The sequence below is a fragment of the Sander lucioperca genome, chromosome 17 (assembly GCF_008315115.2).
Source record: "Sander lucioperca isolate FBNREF2018 chromosome 17, SLUC_FBN_1.2, whole genome shotgun sequence".
NCBI lineage: Eukaryota > Metazoa > Chordata > Actinopteri > Perciformes > Percidae > Sander > Sander lucioperca.
This window is the reverse complement of record NC_050189.1, coordinates 28,693,958-28,713,476: the sequence shown is the minus strand read 5'-3', so window position 1 is coordinate 28,713,476 and position 19,519 is coordinate 28,693,958. Positions and strand designations below refer to the sequence as shown.

At 45.3% G+C, this 19,519-nt stretch overlaps 1 protein-coding gene across 1 annotated transcript in view; it reads right to left on the bottom strand.

Annotated features, from left to right (window-relative positions):
* Positions 1-18,985, bottom strand: part of LOC118492919 (neurexin-1-beta-like) — a 144,727-nt gene extending 125,742 nt beyond the window's left edge. Inside the window, exon 1 of the mRNA XM_035993699.1 lies at positions 18,761-18,985. Within this exon, the coding sequence (XP_035849592.1) occupies positions 18,761-18,985 (225 nt within the window). The remainder of the gene's footprint in view (positions 1-18,760) is intronic.
* Between the last annotated feature and the right edge of the window lie 534 nt (positions 18,986-19,519).

Here is a 19,519-nt window from a genome sequence, read left to right as displayed (position 1 = left end):
TGTTCTCTTTCCCTTTTTTTCTATTTTCACTTTCTCCGTCCACACCTGTCTCCAACTCCATCACTGCCTTCACTTCAAATCCAACCAGAAAAGGGTCTTTACAGCCGATTTACCAAAGCATTACAGCAGCTGCAGCAAGCGAATCCTATTTGCACCTTATCGGCCGAGTGATAGCCCATGAAAGATTCAGCAGTGAACATCCGTAGGACGTTCTCTGTGACGGGTTTTGCACAGACCTCGGGGGCCCAACATGCATCGGTTATCGCCGGTCCTGACGGACAGGATTTCATCTCTGGGGGGGAAAAAGAGAGAGAGGAAGACAGGACAGTCCACTTCTCTGGCTGCTCCATGAGCTAAGACCTCAGTCATATCAGTGGGGATGCATTACTGGGGAAATGGCTCCTCGATCCATAAAAGGTGGAAATTGAAAAGAGAGAAGAGGCTAAATGTGAGTGATAAGAGGACATTTTTTTTTATTTTTGCTCTTAAAGGACTATTCCATTACAGTGAATATTTCCTTGGGTTTGGCCATTATTTCTAGGAGCCACACACTAAGAAATAAATCTGTAAAATAACAGAAAAAGTTCTGGCAGCTCATTACCCGGACTTTGTCCTGTAATTAAAATACGGAAATCATGTGTGTAGCTACAGTTAAAATACAGAACATTTTTCTGTTAGGCCTATTACCAAAATTCTCTCATACAAAGCTGTTCATTTAGTAAACTTCTGAAAATGTTGAAAAAAAGGAAAAAAGGTTGGGAAAAAGTGACAAAAACGGCGAAAAATACTTCAAAAATGCCGTAAACCGCGGCACACGTGAACAAAGTGACAACGTGGACTTTGTCAATCTTCCAAAACCAACTCTGGGACCGACAAAAGTTTTTGGAGCACAAATTATTAAATTACATAAACTGTAAATCACATTCTACGGACAATTTCTGTTCAAATATACAGTCATACAACTGTAAATACACATATATTTCTTAGAGTGCAAAATGACGGAATCGGAATAATCAAGGTAACCATTGAGAAAGACAACAAAATCCAAACAGTAAGTCCAATGAGGGAAGTATTATTAGCGATCAGACATTTAAAACAGACTTGCCAAACTTTTTTCAAAACGGAGAAAATTGAAAAAATGATTACCCAAACTGTCCATTGCAAACACTCGTCACTGTTTATAGACCACATTCCTGACTCAACACAGTTATCCTGTCCAGTGAGGAATCATGCCGAGTTCCCATCATATGGGATAGCTGGTAGAGATGAGAAAGACTCCCGTGTTTATGATTTACAAGCAGTGTTGTAGTCGAGACCACCTAAACCGAGACCAAGTCATCACCAAGACCAGAGTGTATCGAGACCAAGACAAGACCGAGACTGAAGGACCGAGACTTGAGGGTTTGAGACCGAATCAAGACCAAGACCAAGACAGTGCGTGTAAAGGGAGCAGGGAGAGGGGGGTTTACGGTAACAAATTTAAAATTAGATACGAGTCAAGTTATCGGTTGCATTTGCAAGTTTTAACAAATAGGCATAAATGCACTGGCAATTTAACAAAATCCCTGCAGATGTGGTCTTGAAAGAAACTCCTGAGTCCTCTTTATCCGAGACCGAGTAAAAATGTGGTTGATTCCGAGACGAGACCTTCAAAAATTGGTCTTAATACCGGTCTTGAGACCAAGACTAATCTCGAATACTATAACACTGCTTACAAGCTTTCCTATCACTGTATGATTGCAGAGTTGGTTGGGTGAGGGTTAAAAATGCTGACACTATAGCACTGTATCTATTACATTTGAGTTAAATTACCTTGGATGCCTTTGGAAGATGTGAGGCATTCATATTGGTTTGCTTTTCTTTAGGCACTTCCATGTAAATCAGCATCAGGTTAGGTACAGTATCCCCAGTTTCCCAGTTATAATTACAACTTGGATTATTGGGTGGCAGTGAAGGTCAGGGGCCTCGACGGACCAGACCCGGGCAGCAGACGCTGGCTCTGGGGACGTGGAACGTCACCTCTCTGTGGGGGAAGGAACCGGAACTTGTGCGGGAGGTGGAGCGCTACCAGTTGGATCTGGTGGGGCTTACCTCTACGCACAGTCTCGGTTCTGGAACCATACTCCTGGATAGGGGTTGGACTCTTTTCTTCTCCGGAGTTGCCCAGGGTGTGAGGCGCCGGGCGGGTGTGGGGATACTCACAAGCCCCCGGCTGAGCGCCGCTACGTTGGAGTTTACCCCGGTGGACGAGAGGGTCGCCTCCCTACGCCTGCGGGTTGTGGGGGGGAAAACTCTGACTGTTGTTTGTGCGTATGCACCAAACAAGAGCTCGGAGTATTTGGCCTTCTTGGAGACCTTGAATGGAGTCCTGTATGGGGCTCCAGTAGGGGACTCCATAGTTCTGCTGGGGGACTTCAACGCGCACGTGGGCAATGATGGAGACACATGGAGAGGCGTGATTGGGAGGAACGGCCTCCCTGATCTAAACCAGAGTGGTTGTTTGTTGTTGGACTTCTGTGCTAGTCATGGATTGTCTATAACGAACACCATGTTCGAACATAGGGATGCTCATAAGTGTACTTGGTACCAGAGCACCCTAGGCCAAAGGTCAATGATCGATTTTATAATCGTTTCATCTGATCTGAGGCCGTATGTTTTGGACACTCGGGTGAAGAGAGGGGCAGAGCTGTCAACTGATCACCATCTGGTGGTGAGTTGGGTCAGAGGGTGGGGGAAGACTCTGGACAGACCTGGTAAACCCAAACGGGTAGTGCGGGTGAACTGGGAACGTCTGGAGGAGGCCCCTGTCCGACAGACTTTCAACTCACACCTCCGGCGGAGCTTTTCGTGCATCCCTGTGGAGGCTGGGGGCATTGAACCCGAGTGGACAATGTTCAAAGTTTCCATTGCTGAAGCTGCGGCGCGGAGCTGTGGTCTTAGGGTCTTAGGTGCCTCAAGGGGCGGCAGCCCACGAACACCGTGGTGGACACCGGTGGTCAGGGAAGCCGTCCGACTGAAGAAGGAGTCTTTCTGGGATATGTTATCCCAGGGGACTCCGGAGGCAGTTGCAAGGTACCGAAGGGCCCGAAGGGCTGCAGCCTCTGCCGTGAAAGAGGCAAAGCAGCGGGTGTGGGAGAAGTTCGGAGAAGACATGGAGAAGGACTTTCGGTCGGCACCAAGGTGCTTCTGGAAAACCGTTCGCCACCTCAGGAGGGGGAAGCGGGGAACCATCCAAGCTGTGTACAGTAAGGATGGGACGCTGCTGACCTCAACTGAGGAGGTAATAGGGCGGTGGAAGGAGCACTTTGAGGAACTCCTAAATCCGACTAATACGCCCTCTATGGTAGAGGCAGAGCTGGAGGATGATGGGGGATTGTCGTCAATTTCCCTGGTGGAAGTTGCTGAGGTAGTTAAACAACTCCACAGTGGCAAAGCCCCAGGGATTGATGAGATCCGTCCAGAAATGCTTAAAGCTCTGGGTGTGGAGGGGTTGTCTTGGTTGACACGCCTCTTCAACATTGCGTGGAAGTCGGGGACGGTGCCTAAGGAGTGGCAGACCGGGGTGGTGGTTCCCCTTTTCAAAAAGGGGGACCAGAGGGTGTGTGCCAATTACAGGGGTATCACACTTCTCAGCCTCCCCGGTAAAGTCTACTCCAAGGTGCTGGAAAGGAGGGTTCGGTCGATAGTCGAACCTCAGGTTGAAGAGGAACAATGCGGATTCCGTCCTGGTCGTGGAACAACGGACCAGATCTTTACTCTCGCAAGGATCCTGGAGGGAGCCTGGGAGTATGCCCAACCGGTCTACATGTGCTTTGTGGATCTGGAGAAGGCGTATGACCGGGTCCCCCGGGAGACACTGTGGGAGGTGCTGCGGGAGTATGGGGTGAGGGGGTCCCTTCTCAGGGCCATCCAATCTCTGTACGACCAAAGCGAGAGCTGTGTCCGGGTTCTCGGCAGAAAGTCGGACTCGTTTCAGGTGGGAGTTGGCCTCCGCCAGGGCTGCGCTTTGTCACCAATCCTGTTTGTAGTATTTATGGACAGGATATCGAGGCGTAGTCGGGGTGGAGAGGGGTTGCAGTTTGGTGAGCTGGGGATCTCATCGCTGCTTTTTGCAGATGATGTGGTCCTGATGGCATCGTCGGCCTGTGACCTTCAGCACTCACTGGATCGGTTCGCAGCCGAGTGTGAAGCGGCTGGGATGAGGATCAGCACCTCTAAATCTGAGGCCATGGTTCTCAGCAGGAAACCGATGGAGTGCCTTCTCCAGGTAGGGAATGAGTCTTTACCCCAAGTGAAGGAGTTCAAGTACCTTGGAGTCTTGTTCGCGAGTGAGGGAACAATGGAGCGGGAGATTGGTCGGAGAATCGGCGCAGTGGGTGCGGTATTACACTCAATTTATCACACCGTTGTGACGAAAAGAGAGCTGAGCCAGAAGGCAAAGCTCTCAATCTACCGGTCAGTTTTCGTTCCTACCCTCACCTATGGTCATGAAGGCTGGGTCATGACCGAAAGAACGAGATCCAGGGTACAAGCGGCCGAAATGGGTTTCCTCAGGAGGGTGGCTGGCGTCTCCCTTAGAGATAGGGTGAGAAGCTCAGTCATCCGTGAGGAGCTCGGAGTAGAGCCGCTGCTCCTTCGCGTTGAAAGGAGCCAGTTGAGGTGGTTCGGGCATCTGGTAAGGATGCCCCCTGGGCGCCTCCCTAGGGAGGTTTTCCAGGCACGTCCAGCTGGGAGGAGGCCTCGGGGAAGACCCAGGACTAGGTGGAGGGATTATATCTCCAACCTGGCCTGGGAACGCCTCGGGATCCCCCAGTCGGAGCTGGTTAATGTGGCTCGGGAAAGGGAAGTTTGGGGTCCCCTGCTGGAGCTGCTACCCCCGCGACCCGTTACCGGATAAGCGGAAGAAGATGGATGGAGATGGATTATTGTTATTTGAGATCTTCGTTTTGGACTAGTAAGTAGCGCACTTACTAGTCCAAAACGAAGATCTCAAATAACTTTGGGTGTGCTTTAATCAGTTTTACCTCCAAATAAAGTTATACAGTAATTTGGCTGATTGTCCGACTGGTAATTTAATACAGTATAGTTATATCTTAGAAAATGATAGCAAAAACTACAAAAATATTACCTCCATTGTAAATCAACTAGAATTGTGTCATTTGATCTCCTTCAACCATCTTCAGCCCCCCTCCTCTCCAAGCAATAGAAATTCACTGGCAGCAGACCAACCGCTCAAGTTCCAGTGAGCGGTCAACATTTTCCTGGCCTCGCACATCGACCACCGACAAGCCCACACAGGGCATGTTACAGCGCTTGTTGTACTCTGACTTTATCAGCGGAGAAACCCTGAGATGCAACCAAGTCTGAACTTCAGAAATAGAGTAAATGGAAAAGCATCATGGCACAGTCACTGACATGTTCCTGGCACCGCTGATTGCCTCTTTTTTTCCTTAGAGGGATGTTGTGTGGAATCTGACTCACTGCTCTTTTATTCCTCAGAAGTGTACCGTTTTTATATGTCCTGGTTGCCTTTTTAAGACCTTTACTCTCAGTTTTGACCACATATATGCTGACGGCTCCACACATTCATTCCTAATGGCGTTCGTTTTCCGAACTACAAAAGCACTGAATAATAAAGTGTTTTTTTTTTTTTTTTCCTGGTCTGCCAACAGCAGAATGGTAGATGGACTCGCAAAGTTAAGAGTGGTGACTGAGAAAGGATGCATTCATCATCGCTGCCTTGAGTACATCACCGAGGGCTTGGGAACACAGTCGTGGGCGCTCTGCATGGATGAGCAGATGTAAACATCTTTTTTCCCCTTCTCTTGGCCTCCGAGACATACTCTTGTAGTCCAGCTTTCTCTCTCTGGCTCCGTTGCTTTTCCTTTTCCTTCCTCATTCTACTTATCGTTCTTTCCCTGCTATGCTTTCAGTCACTCCTTTGTGCTCGACTATGTTGAAGGTACGAACATCCTCCCCCAAGGTAGTCAACAAGTACACTAAGATAAGAGCAAGAAAAAGATTTTGTAACAGGGTTTGGGCTTTAAGCTGACCACCATTTTAGAAAAGGGTTGGAAAAAGTTCAAAGCAGAGTTTTTTTTACAGTCTGTGGAGTCAACACTAAAAAGTCGGACAGTGTTGATTTTCCTCATAGCGACACTTTGCAGTGTTAAGCAACAAGATATAGTTTTCTCCAGAAAAGTGGGCCAAAAGTAACGTTGGAAGCTCATTTGATGGTCGACTGATATAATTATATATTATATATATTAAAGGGGGGCATGGACTCATAGTGGTTTTACAATCAATGAAGACATGAACCTTATTAAAACAGTACAGAAAGCCAATAGACAAACTTTCATGGAAAGGGCAAGGATAAATTATGGATGCGGTGATGAATCAAAGAGGGGAGAAGACATACCATAAGGGTCAGCCAAAGTCCAAAGAGTATAAGATAAAAAGTTAGCAGGCGGCTTTCAATGGTGCTCCAATCATAACACAGCCAGAAGACGAGGGAACGTGTCCAACGTGAAAACTGGGAGCCTGCTAACAACCACTGACGGGGTGTTTGTTTAAGAATGACGTATCTGCTCTGAAACTCAGGCATGTGTCAGCATTATGTGTTAATCGTGGAAGAAAACAGTTTTTAATGAGACCATTCAGAACAGCGCAGACACCTGCACGTTCAAACAGATAATGGGTGTATTAGTCACAGAGAACCATTAACAGCGGCGGCGAAAGCAGCAGCAGTAGAAGGTGTAAATGCAAATGAAGGCATCTGATGAGTAAAGCTGGATGAATTTAGAGTTGCGTTCAATAAATGATTTTATAAATGATTGGTCTGTGTTGCAGCGAGTGAGGAGACGCCCGGCTAAAGTGCATCCAGAGGGAGCTGAGGGCTGAATGTGCATCGGTGACATTTGGAAAAGGACCTCACAGTGCACCTTTCCCAGGGGCACCTCACTAAAGACAGTAGACAACTAGCCTGGGTGGATGTACTCTGCTTTTTTTCCTCTCCATCAACTGACATGCTCCTAATTTCTTTCTGCCTTTCTCTCCTCGCTCCTTCTTCCACTCCACTCCTACTACTCTGTGTTCATTTTGACTATTGGCACTGTTGGAGACCAGCTACTGTATGTATGTCTATATATATATATATATATATTTTCTCTTTTTTTCTTGAGGTTTCAACCTGATTCGTGTGTATTGTGAACCCTTACAGCACACGTCAGACTCATTGAGTTAAATCCTAATCGCCAAGATGAAAAAAGCCAAACAACGAACGTGAAATGCCGCACATTCAATCTTAAATAAAACCACGCGAGCGGTGAAGGCGACGTTGTCGGAGCGATGCATCACAATGCTGATAACGTCATTTGTGCGGAAAATTATGACAATAAAACGTGTGCATCATATTAGATTGCAAGGCATTTATCATGCTGTGGAGATGGCAGACAACGGCGAGAAAGAAAAGGAACAGGATAGTTTTGCCTACCCAGGTGATTATTAAAGGCAGGACTGAAACCATACAGACAAGCCTGCTCTCTTGGACCCTAATAGCTTATTGATCCGGAAAGCCCATCCACCACTCTGCTCTCACAGGATACAGGTGCAGCGTGAGCTACAAGTCCAGTGACCATCAGGGAGTGAAGAGGCCACCTTGCTAACAAAATTACGTCTTTTCATGGACTAACGTGTGACACTCAAGTGATGCACGCAAAACATCACACTAATCATGAGTTACTTTCAGTATTTCATGTGTATTTCAAGTGGTAAAGGTAAAGCAAAACCAACTAATTTGCAAAAAGTAAAGCTTTGAAACCTGTTTTTCATTGACTACAATATTGGTAAGTGGGACAATGAGTGAAAACATTTTTAGTATGTGTAAACATGAGGTAGCCACCAAACTATAAGCCTGGTCTGGATTCAAGTTTTCAGATAATGCTTTCAGGGGTTTTTTTGTGGTTCCATCCAGCTCCACAAGTGTGCTTTAGCAAGACACTAAACCCCAAATTGCTTCCAATCTGCAAGTCGCTTTGGACAAATGCATCTGCCGATGGAGTCTAGCCTAAGTGAGTTCACAAATTGGAAGCATTGAATTACACTACATTGTAGCCAACCAAACTGATGTCCTTGTAGCTCCATTACAGAATAGCTGTTAAGCTCTCCATTTACTGCATCTTCCTTAGGAGAAAAATAAACACTGTATTATACTGTATAGGCTTTTAATCACATTATGCCTCTCAACGAACATCAATAAGTGATGTCAACACAGGTGCTTTTTTACCTGCTGTCAAAAGCAAAACAGCTGTTGTGACATCACTGGTTAGGGTGTGGCTGGAAGTGCAAAAGGCTTCCAGTATGCGCTTGAAATGCTTCAATCCAGTGCAGTGAAGCAGGACTTTCAGACATTACGTAATCCGGTGTAGATGTAGCCTTTCATTCAGTCAGCTGCTGGCAAAATAAATGGCCATTTACCAGGCCATTGACAGTTAGATCTGACAGATTACCAAACCCACACAGTGAAGTAAAAGTGAAGCTGTGCAGCAGTGAGTTACTTTTTAGATTCAGGAAGTGCCTTGCATCTAAAAATCAAGACAAATGACCAAGCAGGTACCATTAGAGGCCCTGACCAAAATGGTCATCCAAAGAGACTGATGTGCTCTGAGCTCGGCCTCTCAGGAAGCAATTAAACGCATGCTGTGTGCTGCCCTCCACAAGCATCCCCAGTCAAATAGATAGATTCTGACTAGGAGTGGTTAGGTATGAAAGGAGTCTAGTAATCCTCATGAAGGAGGTGGGGTTTATACGAAGGTCTAGCTCCTAATCCCCTTGCCCATCCAAAATTAGCCACCCATGATGAAAGCTCGAAGGTATAATCTGCCCCCCCCGCCCCCCACCCCCACCCCTCCGACTGCAGGGACAATAAATTAGTGATGCAAAAAGGAAGGATTAATCGATATGCTGACAGGCTCCTGCCAGCTGAGGCGAGAGACTCTGCCAAACCCACCAGGACCCGATCTCATTACCAACTGCGGCCCACGCACCCCTTTGCAAGGCAGCTGCATTCATCAAAGCAATGCCTCCCTTTTCTCCCTCAATTGTTCTCCACGCTTCAGCACTCTGTCCCTCCCTGCATGTTTCCCTTTTACCCCTCTGACAACATGAAAGAGAGTAGGCGGGAGAAGTGACACCCATTTAAGAAAGGAAAGGTGGTCCTGTGGGGGGGGAGGGGGATGGTAGTTATAAATAAGGAAATAACAAAATCACTTTGTGTGGGGGCTGCCCTTGTAAATTGTCTGCATGCATTAAAGTGAACCGGGGTTAATCATACACATCTTGTAAGTGAATGTGAAGGTGTCCTTGCAAATGTGTCTGCGTGCAACTCTGGCAGCTAGCTGGAACCTGAGAGCAGCACCTGACTCTGTGTGCTACTGACAGCTAGTTAGGAGTAAAGGGGTACTGTGTGCATGCATGTGTGTGTGTGTGTGTGTGTGTGTGTGTGTGTGCGTGCGTGCGTGCGTGCGTGTGTGCGTGTGTTCCCGGGGGCGGGGAGTAGAGGATAAAAGCCTTTGCCTCTCTGACAGTTTTATCCGCATCACCATCTGCCTTTATCTGACGCCAGCATCTCTCGGCTCCCCACTGCACTCTCACAAAGCTCTCCATCAACCCGGCTCTCCTCGCCACTCATCTTATCCCAGGCTGCCGTCACACGTCAGATCACATTTTTCCACCCATAATTAAACCTTCGCTGGCCTAAACCCTTGACAGATAACCTGTGGCCGTCAAGAGATACATTTTTTTTTTTTAATAAGGCAGTGGTATATCCCGAAAAAAGATGAGTGTTCCTCTCATTAGCCAGCAGTGAAAGGAAAAGAGATCATGGTGAAGCTAATGAAGTCAGCTACTCCACTTCACATTTTGACTGTGGGGAAGCTGATGCTCTAGTTCGCTAGCAATCAGCATTCGTCACATGCTGGGAGAGGGGTAAGGGCGGGGTCAAGAGGAGAAAATATAGCCATGTCCCTTTTGCTACACCCGCCCCACCTCCCTCTCTCTCTCTGCCCCTGCTCAAACCAGAGAGTCGTGGTGAGGGATGGCTCCCTAACGGGTAATCACAGGCAGCCCTTATTTAATGCTATGAGCCGGGACAGGACAGCCAGTGATGGAGGTACTCGGGGAGGCCTGCTGCGCACTGTGCACCGGCCCATAACTGCAGATGAGACACTTCCCACAGAGCAGTTAGTGCGACAACTTGCCAGCTGTAAATGTAATGACTGTCAAATGTGAGCGGTGCCTGTGAGAGCAGCAATATATACAAACCGACACCTCCGAAAGAAATGCACTCAAAGAGATAGTGCAAGTCCAAGTTTGAAAGGTGCATCTAAAATGCTCTAAAACTTTATTCGGCCATCTGTCAGGCCATTTGGAAAGTTTATGAGCGGCTCATGAAGACAATGGCTCAGATAGTTGCTCCTTTCTTCATCAATGACTCATCCCTCTGTGCATAACAAATAACCCCAATTTGCTTCTCTGTTTTGTGTGCCTTTATTGCTTTGAGTGAAAACAGCTGCATAAAAAACTCATCCATTTGAACAGTCTTAAGAGGGAATATTACTTCTGCTCAGATTAAAGAACCTGCATGGTAATTTCTATTAATACCATATGAGTCAAAACGCTGAAGATAGCTAAAGTTTTGTGAGGCCCCTCTAGACAAGCTATTTCCTCCATATTGTAGTCAACAAACACTTTGAGACGAGGGAAAGTGAAATCCGAGATGGTCTCCCAAATCTAGTTTAGCTCAGTACCTTTGTTTACCAGACTGGGTGGGGGGACTGCCTGCAGTGCTGTCACCTGAGCCAGGTAGCAGGAACAGCAGAGCATGAAGCTGGAGAAAGACGAGGCGTTCGAGCCAGACTGAAATGAAAGGCAACACTCTTTGCATGCCCAGTTTTCAAATTGCCAAGGTTTGTGTACAAAAATTGGACAAACCCAGACTATCGAGTCAGCACAAAACAAAATAATGTACTTTTGTTTGCATGGAGGTATGACTGCGGGGAGACATGCCAGACTCTGCCATACCACTGCAGCTTTCGCTCACAGCCTAGTAATGCTAAGGCAGAAGGGTGTGTCCTTACAACAACACTTGAACTGATGGGTGTACCGAATAAAAGTTCACCTGTTCTTATAACTGCTGCTGAAATAGATCTATAGGTGGACATTTTCAGCTGCACTCAACCAGCTACCAATAATCAGCAAGTTTTAATTCTTACACCTGGACCAAAGTTTTGGCGTAGCAAGTGATTTCAACCAAAAAATTGCACAGCATAAAGTAAAGGAACACATCTTTTCGAAATTTCAATTGATAAGAAGGACATTCTTAGTTTTCATAATGTTAGTGATATGTGGCGATGTGGCAAAAAAGTCCAGAAAGAAAAACTTTTTTTTTTTGGCATCAAAATACACTATTACCTGTTTCTTTTGACTTCCAAGGTCTTGCAAGGACATCAGCCTTTTCCAGCAACCACAGATGGGAGATTTAGCTATCAGCCCACTTCCATATCTGTCTGTACCCTTCATTCCCTGAATCTCACACCCCAGGCCCCAACGGTGGAAATGTCAGGAAGATTGGCAAAAATTATGTCCTGCCTTCCCAAATCACCATTTTTACTTCTGTCGATCTAACGTCCTGTCACAGACGTCGTGGGGACTGTTGGACATCCTGTCTACTAAATGGAAGGAAACAGAAATGCTCACTGAAGTAATAAAAGTTGTGTATGTTCCTATCTAATTCATGTTGTGAGTGGTGAAACCCAAGGGCATCTTCAATGTTGTGTAGAATAAAATCCTAACTACTTCTTTGAGCTTTTAAACAAATCCGGTGGCCCTTTGTTTGGCGAATGGAACTTGCTCAGGTGTCATCGCTTGACCAAAGTACCTTGGACTCGGTCATGGTGTTTATAGAACACCAGACAAAATAAATCTGTTATGGCATCAACTTTTGGGGAGTCTAGTCTTGGATGAGGAGTCCGTGGTAGATAAAGATAAAAAAAAACATTCACATCCAATACCGGAGACCATCCTTGAATGGAGATAGGGGTTACGATCTCTACAACTTCTTTGACCGAGGTCCTGTACTTGTGGGATGACACCTGATCAAGTTTCCATTTGCTGAAGAAAGCTGTGGGGTATGGTTGAAACCTAGGAATTGCTAAGTAAGTGGACTAGACCTTTGCTGTTCTAAACATGCAAAGTCAAGACAGCCTTTCTCATGAAGAAATCTGCCACACAGTAAATGCAGCAGCAGTTTGGGATGAAAAGAAGACTAAGTGGATTAGCAGCAATAACCCATGATGGCTGGAAGGACGTATGATGCAAAAACCCACAATAACACAAATGCAGTTGCTAATTCAGTCCAATGCATACATTGGGGGTTACAACTTGAGCTACCAACATGTCTATCTGTGCACAATGAAAAAGGCGATAGGACCTAATGAGTATTCTTGAAAATGTTTCACCATTCATCCAAGAGGCTTAATTAGTTCTACTGACTATTGGGGAGTTCTGTGGTATTTGACTTCTCTGGGTGATTAAAAGCTGAGGAACTCCCCACCAGTCAGTCGAAACCAATGAAGTCTGCTCGATGAACAGCAAAATGTTCATCAAGACCAGACAGCAAATCCAGCTGTCTTTGGTTTACTACTGCTCGACATTCCCTAACCTGGATGACAGAGCATCTTCATAGGCATATAAGCAATACTGCTCTGCAACAGCAATATGCATGTCATGTTTGGTCTCCTCAGCGATGATTCATTCCTATGGCATTTTCCAGATAATTCGTTTCAAAGCTTTTTTCATCTAGAACTCTCAAAATGTCAACTAGAAAGTTTGCAGCACTTCCAGACACAACCCACAGTAAATAATTAGGTGCAAGTAAGTGCAAGAAACAATGCTATGTCCTTTTTAAGTCAGCAGATCCAGTGTAAGAGGGATGTCCTGCCCTCTGTCAGGTAAATGGACAGAAATGGAGGGGAGTGGCATGAAAGAGGTAGAGAGCAGGTAAGGGAGGAAGGGTATATAAAGAGACGGGTGTTTCGTAAGAGATAAGGAATCATGCTCTGTCACGTTGCGATGGCATGTTATTGGCAGCCATGCCCACCAGTGCCAGTATTTCTAGTTAGACAGACAGAGACAGCATCCATCAGTAATGTGTCATAACCTGTAAGGACAGGAAATGGTTGTGGGCAGAGTCTGTGGGCCACTGACTCAATGATACAGGCTTGAAAAATGACAATAACTTAAATAGTAACACTAGTCAATTGCTTCATGGATGGATGTCTGTTCTTAAAATGCAGAAAGCCAGGATATTTAAACAAAACAAAGTTGTGTTTGAATTGTGCATGTGCACTTTCAAACATGTCAGTCAGGATTAGAACATCTGAAATCCTAATAAAGACCACAAAACAAGCTAACCTGGAATGAAAAGTGAAATGCTACTTTTGAACCACTGGCCAAAGCCAAACGAATAAGGCCCCAAGTATTAGGGGTGTTGAAATTAACCATTACATCGATGCATCGCGATGCGGACGTGGATGATTCTGCATCGAGGTCTTGAGGACCTCTTAGTACCTTATTGTCCCACTAGAGCACTACGCTCCCAGAATGCAGAGTTACTTGTGGTTCCTAGAGTCTCTAAAAGTAGAATGGGAGGCAGAGCCTTCAGCTATCAGGCTCCTCTCCTGTGGAACCAGCTCCCAATCTGGGTTCGGGGGGTAGACACCGTCGCTACATTTAAGACTAAAGTGAAAACTCTCCTCTTTGATAAAGCTTATAGTTAGGGAGTGAGGAGTTGCAGTGAACGCCTAGACCGGCGGGGCAGGGTGTATAGCTGCAGACACAGCACCCCTGCTTTTCTCTGCTTCTCTTTACAGTCATCAGATTTACCTATCGTATAATCAATAATATAGTGCCTCTCCTAGTTATGCTGTTATAATTCTAGACTGCCGAGGAAGTTCCTTCTTATGACACGCTCTTTTCTTTTGTTTCCTTTTATGCACATCCTGTCTCAGAAGTGCTTGTTACTCACCTAGCTCTGGGGAGTTTACTCCCCGGAGTCCTTATGTTTCTTCTTCGCCCAGAACATTAGGGTGACACCAAGACCTAGGTCTTGGGTGCAGCTGTGGCTATGGACCTGCTACACCCTGCTACGCTCTGCGATTCCCTGCAATGTCCGGCTACGTCCTGCCGCATCCACCGCGTCCACCCATGCTCTGCTGTGCCACGCTACATCCCGTACCGTCATAACCCCAACCGTCAGACACCGCCCACCAAGAGTCTGGGTCTGCCGAGGTTTCTTCCTAAAAGGGAGTTTTTCCTCGCCACTGTCGCAATAGCCACTGCTAATGCTTGCTCTTGGGGGAACTATTGGAATTGCTGGGGCTTTATAGAGTGTGGTCTAGACCTACTCTATCTGTAAAGTGTCTCGAGATAACTCTTGTTATGATTTGATACTATCAATAAAATTGAATTGAAAATTGAATTGAATCGACAGTAACAGACAATAATCGATTATTGCCTATTGATGTTGCTTGTTGATTTTCAGTTTGCTGCTTTTTTTTGTTTTTGCCTTTTATCTGTTGTCTGCTGTGTTCAGACTCTGCTACATTCAGGAAGTGTCTTTTTAAGAGCAGATGCAATAAAAATGGGACTTTATATATCTGACTGCTTGAATTTGTTGATGAAAACCATGTGCAGTAATATATGATATTTTATTTTATTTTTTTTTATTTTTTTTTGGGCATTTTAGGCCTTTATTTGGACAGAACAGCTGAAGACATCAAAGGGGAGAGAGAGGGGGGAATGACATGCAGCAAAGGGCTGCATGTCGGAGTCGAACCCGCGCCCATATATAAGAGGAGTAAACCTCTTATATATGGGCGCCTGCTCTACCATGTGAGCTACCCAGGCACCCACAATACATAATAAATTTGAGGTGGCGCATCGTGATGCATTGAGATATCGAATTGTATCGAATCATTGATAATTGTGCATAATCGTAATCGAATTGAATCGCAAGGCCAGTGAAGATTCACACCCCTAAAGGGTATTGGACCTAAGGGCCACCATCACTGCTTTAGTGCTGCTAGTTTGTAGTTTGATTGGGTCTGTGAGGCCCCCATCAGGTGGGATGATATGGGGCCATTGCTCCTGGGGTTTCCAGGTCTAATTTGCCTGTACTTCTCCCCTCAAAGAGAGACGGGCATAATTAACAGGACGCAAACACCCACCACGGGCTGAACAGAGTCATTTAGGGGAGCGACTCTGGAGCAGCGCCAGCAAATGAAATGTAATTGCAATGGGAGCAGAGCAGCTGGGCTCGTGTGTTGGAGGCACTGATGTGTATGTGTGTGTGTGTGTGTGTGTGTGTGTGTGTGTGTGTGTGTGTGTGTGTGTGTGTGTGTCTAAGAGGGAAAGAAAGAGCGAATGAACGGGCCAGACATGAGGGAATGAAGGAGCAAATGAAAGACACACAAGTTAGGTGAAGAATATGCAGTTGAGAGGAGAGCAAGCTAAATAATGACTGATGAGTGATCATCAGGGACGGGTGGAGATAAATATTCAGGTTACAAAAAAAAACAACTAATGTACCAAGTCACCAGAACTCTATTTTGCATCTTAGTTAAAGGATCAGTTCACCCAAATAACATAAAACAGACATTATCTCGCCAACCTCTGGCATCCATCCATGCAGATAGTTTTGGTTTCATTTTAATTATCTGCCCTATAATACAATGAAGGTAAATGGAATTTTGGTGAGGTGCTCACAGTATCAAAATTAAACAGCCATACATCATCCCAAAAACTCGTTACTTAGGATAATCCACAGTTTTAATGGGAACAATTTCTTTCGGTTGAAAGTAGTTCCAGTCACTGTGAGGTCTGTGGATTGTGTTCAGTGATTATGACAGTGTTTCTGGAAAGAGATGTTGCTGTTGAATTTTTAAAATTTCCTCTTCTCTGAGCACTACAAGGAAATTCCATTCGCTTCCATTGTATTTTAAAGGCTGCTGGAAACCTGGGGAATCTGCATGGACACACATCACAAAAGATGAATGAAAAGTAATTTGCCTCGTTATTCTATGCTATTCTATTGCTATTTATATGGTCCAAACAACCCCAATATCAAAAAGCACCAGAGATAGTCTTAAAGAATTACAGAAAATAACCCTTTAGAGTTGCTGCAGTTGAACTCTGTTACATCACCACTTCAACTCAGGCATTATTTGTTATGTCCATTGCATTTACCACTACAATCTTTCATCCTTCCGGTCATTATTATTATCCGTCGTTGATGTTAAGACCATTCAAATTGTCCTTGACCTACTTGGTCTATACAAAAGCTCCCCACCCCCCACTCTTTCACCTATACCTCTTTCCCATCATCCCTTCCTCTGCTCCTCCTAGTTTCCTGATCACTGGATGAGAAGTGACCCGGGGTCAACTATGTTCCTGTCGCTTCCAGGCATGGCCAGCCCAAACAAATTGGGGTCACCAGGATGTGAGCATGCACACACACACACACACACACACACACTGCACAGATGGCTGAGTGTAGACAAGTGTAGATAACAGTGACAGTGTCTAATCACTGCGTACTTTAAGAGAGTGTAAAGGAACTGCGGGACATTGCAACATCTTTTCCAGCTGGTACAGTGAAACACTGTGATTGTGAATGTGCACAATGACACACAATGTTCAATTGTGTGACTCCAGCAACATGATGAGTGGAACAGAGTCACCAGGTATGGTCTTGGTTGGTAATTAACATTAAAATGAAAACAAGCTTTGAATGTAATACTGGGAAGAAGAAGCGTAGGGGTCAACGAGACAATTAGAGCCTGTGTAAATGCATTTTTTTTAAGCCTGTCCCTTAATTGCCATTTAAAGGTATTATTAGAGGTGGTTTTAAATTACCCCTAAGCCTAACATATGAAAGCACTAAAAGCACAGACGAGGTACCTAGTGTGTACAGGTACAATACCTCGTTTGACAGGGGATAAAAAGAAATGGTGTTGGGTGATTATCTTTTCTGGACTCTGCACACATGGACTCCACTCTCTGACCCCTGGAAGTACTACACGCCAAAAATATAAATGCCATTTGTCAATTCCTTAACTCCCAGGAGAATATTTAATTACACCTTTTCATGAATCAACGAGGAAGAGCCTACATGGGCCACACTTAAAATAATCCTGAAATTGTAAGTCATTACAAACGCATAGTTAGATTGCATCCGCTTAGCATTTTCTGCACTTTTAAACTCAAGTCCAACCCCTAAATGATTATTCAAGTTTATTACATCTGGGGTCTTATTTTCATAGTTTTGGCTATCATTGCGATCACATTACAAGTTAGTTTCTGAGATATAGGGACACACTGATTGAAATTTCGACCAAAACTACCACAAAGTTACAACATCAACTGGAATTAGCCTGCAAGATCCACTAATTCAGTTGAACTCCAGCCTATAAACTTGAAGGGTCCAGAGAGGTCACACATAAGCATAAATCTCAATGTGCTTAAATCTAGCTTCTATCTTTTACCAGCCTAAAACACCAATATTTCAATAGTTCTTTTTTTTTTGAATAGTTTTGAAAATCCATGTGAACAAAGATATACAGTACAGTGTCATCTTGTGTACAGAAACCCAGGCACAGCTGCAAACAAAGTGCCATCCTTTCTCTTCAATCATTCTGCATCAATGACCCTAAGTCCCTCTCCTCTTTCCTACCTCTCTCTTTCATTCAGCCTCCCTCTTACTATTTGAAGCTTCTGGTTTACTCACCGTCCCTTGGCGCACACCATCTTTCCGCCATCTTTAAAATCCTTCCTTTCTGTTTCTGCTTCTCCTTCCTCCATGCAATATTTTAGTCATTCTCTCCCTCCTCTTTCTTGTTCTATAGCAGTGTTGTAGTCACGACCACCTAAACCGAGACAAAAGTCATCACCAAGACCAGAGTGTATCGAGACCAAGAAGACTTTGAGGGGTTGAGCCCGAGTCAAGACCAAGACCAAGGCAGGGCGAGACTGAGTCAAGACCAAGACCAAGGCAGGGCGAGATCAAGTCAAGACCAAGACCAAGGCAGGGCGAGACCGAGTCAAGACCAAGACCAAGGCAGGGTGAGACAGAGTCAAGACTAAGACCAAGGCAGGGCGAGACCGAGTCAAGACCAAGACCAGACCAGTGCCAGAGAGCTAGAGCTTCTCCTGTCTCCCGCATTCACTTTCTTGGGCGTGCGTGTTGAGGGGGGCAGGGACAGTGGGTTAACAGTAACACATTTCAAATTAGAAATGAGTCAAGTTATTGGTTGCAATTGAAGCAGGAAGTTTTACATCCAATCCCAGTAATGATTATAACACATACAATTAGACAATGCCGTGGCAACTTAGTTATATCCCTGCAGTTGTGGCCTTGAAATAAAATCCAGAGTCCTCTTTCTCCGAGACAAGACCGATACCTTAAAACTAAGACCAATCTCGAGTACTACAACACAGAACAGTGTAGTGACTAGTCTAAATAGCCCTATGTCCCCTCCCAGTCCATTGGCACATTTTCACTTTCCCTGCCCAGGTACTTCCAAATCCCCCCTTTATTCTTTCTGGGGTTCCCCCAGTTATTCAACTGACTGAATGTAGATTAGGGTACTTTCACCATTCCCCCATCATTTCATCCCCCCTCAATATCCCCAAGGCGGTATCTTACTATGTGCAGCTCCAGGTAATCTCCCAGTCCCTTGGCACTCTCCACCCTGACCAGAACGGCCTCCTTCAGCTGCGTGCTAAAGCCCACTGCCAGCCGGTCTGCCCGTGTGCTCGGCCGGTCATTGGGTGGCCAGGTGTATGTGATGAGGGCTCCGCCTCTCCCGAAGATGTACGTTGTCCCAGCTGCAAAAACACAGAAAGTGGATAGAAATGTGGGGGTTAGCATTGAGTCACAACACAATGGACAACACTGGAAAGAAAGATGTGTATTTGCAGGACTTCTGCAAAGTAGTCAGAGGCTGACGTTATATTGAATTTTTGTCCTCATCAGTGAAGTCACACAGCAACACAAATCATACTAAAGAGCATTTCAGTGAAAGGTTGAAGAATAAGTGGCCTGAAGATCGTACTTTAAAACAATTCTGCATGTGAATAAAACGTGTCATTGACAGTGTTTATCATGTAGTCATGTTGAGCTTTAGCGCTAACACAAGTGCTGGCTGTCACTCCCCATTGAAAATGCAGAGCCACTGCAGTTTCACTTTCCCTCAGTTGTGTTGCATTCAAAACTAGGGCAAACTGACTTTGTGGTGGCGATGCTGTCAGTATAACCATCAGCCCTCAACATCAACAAAATAAATCCCTCAGATCTCCCTGTCAAAGGAACTTTGCCTCAACGGTATTTTTGAGTTCCAGCCTGAAAAAAACTACTCGCCTCGTGCGCTGAGCGATTTCATGTATGAGTTGTAACAGAGAAGTT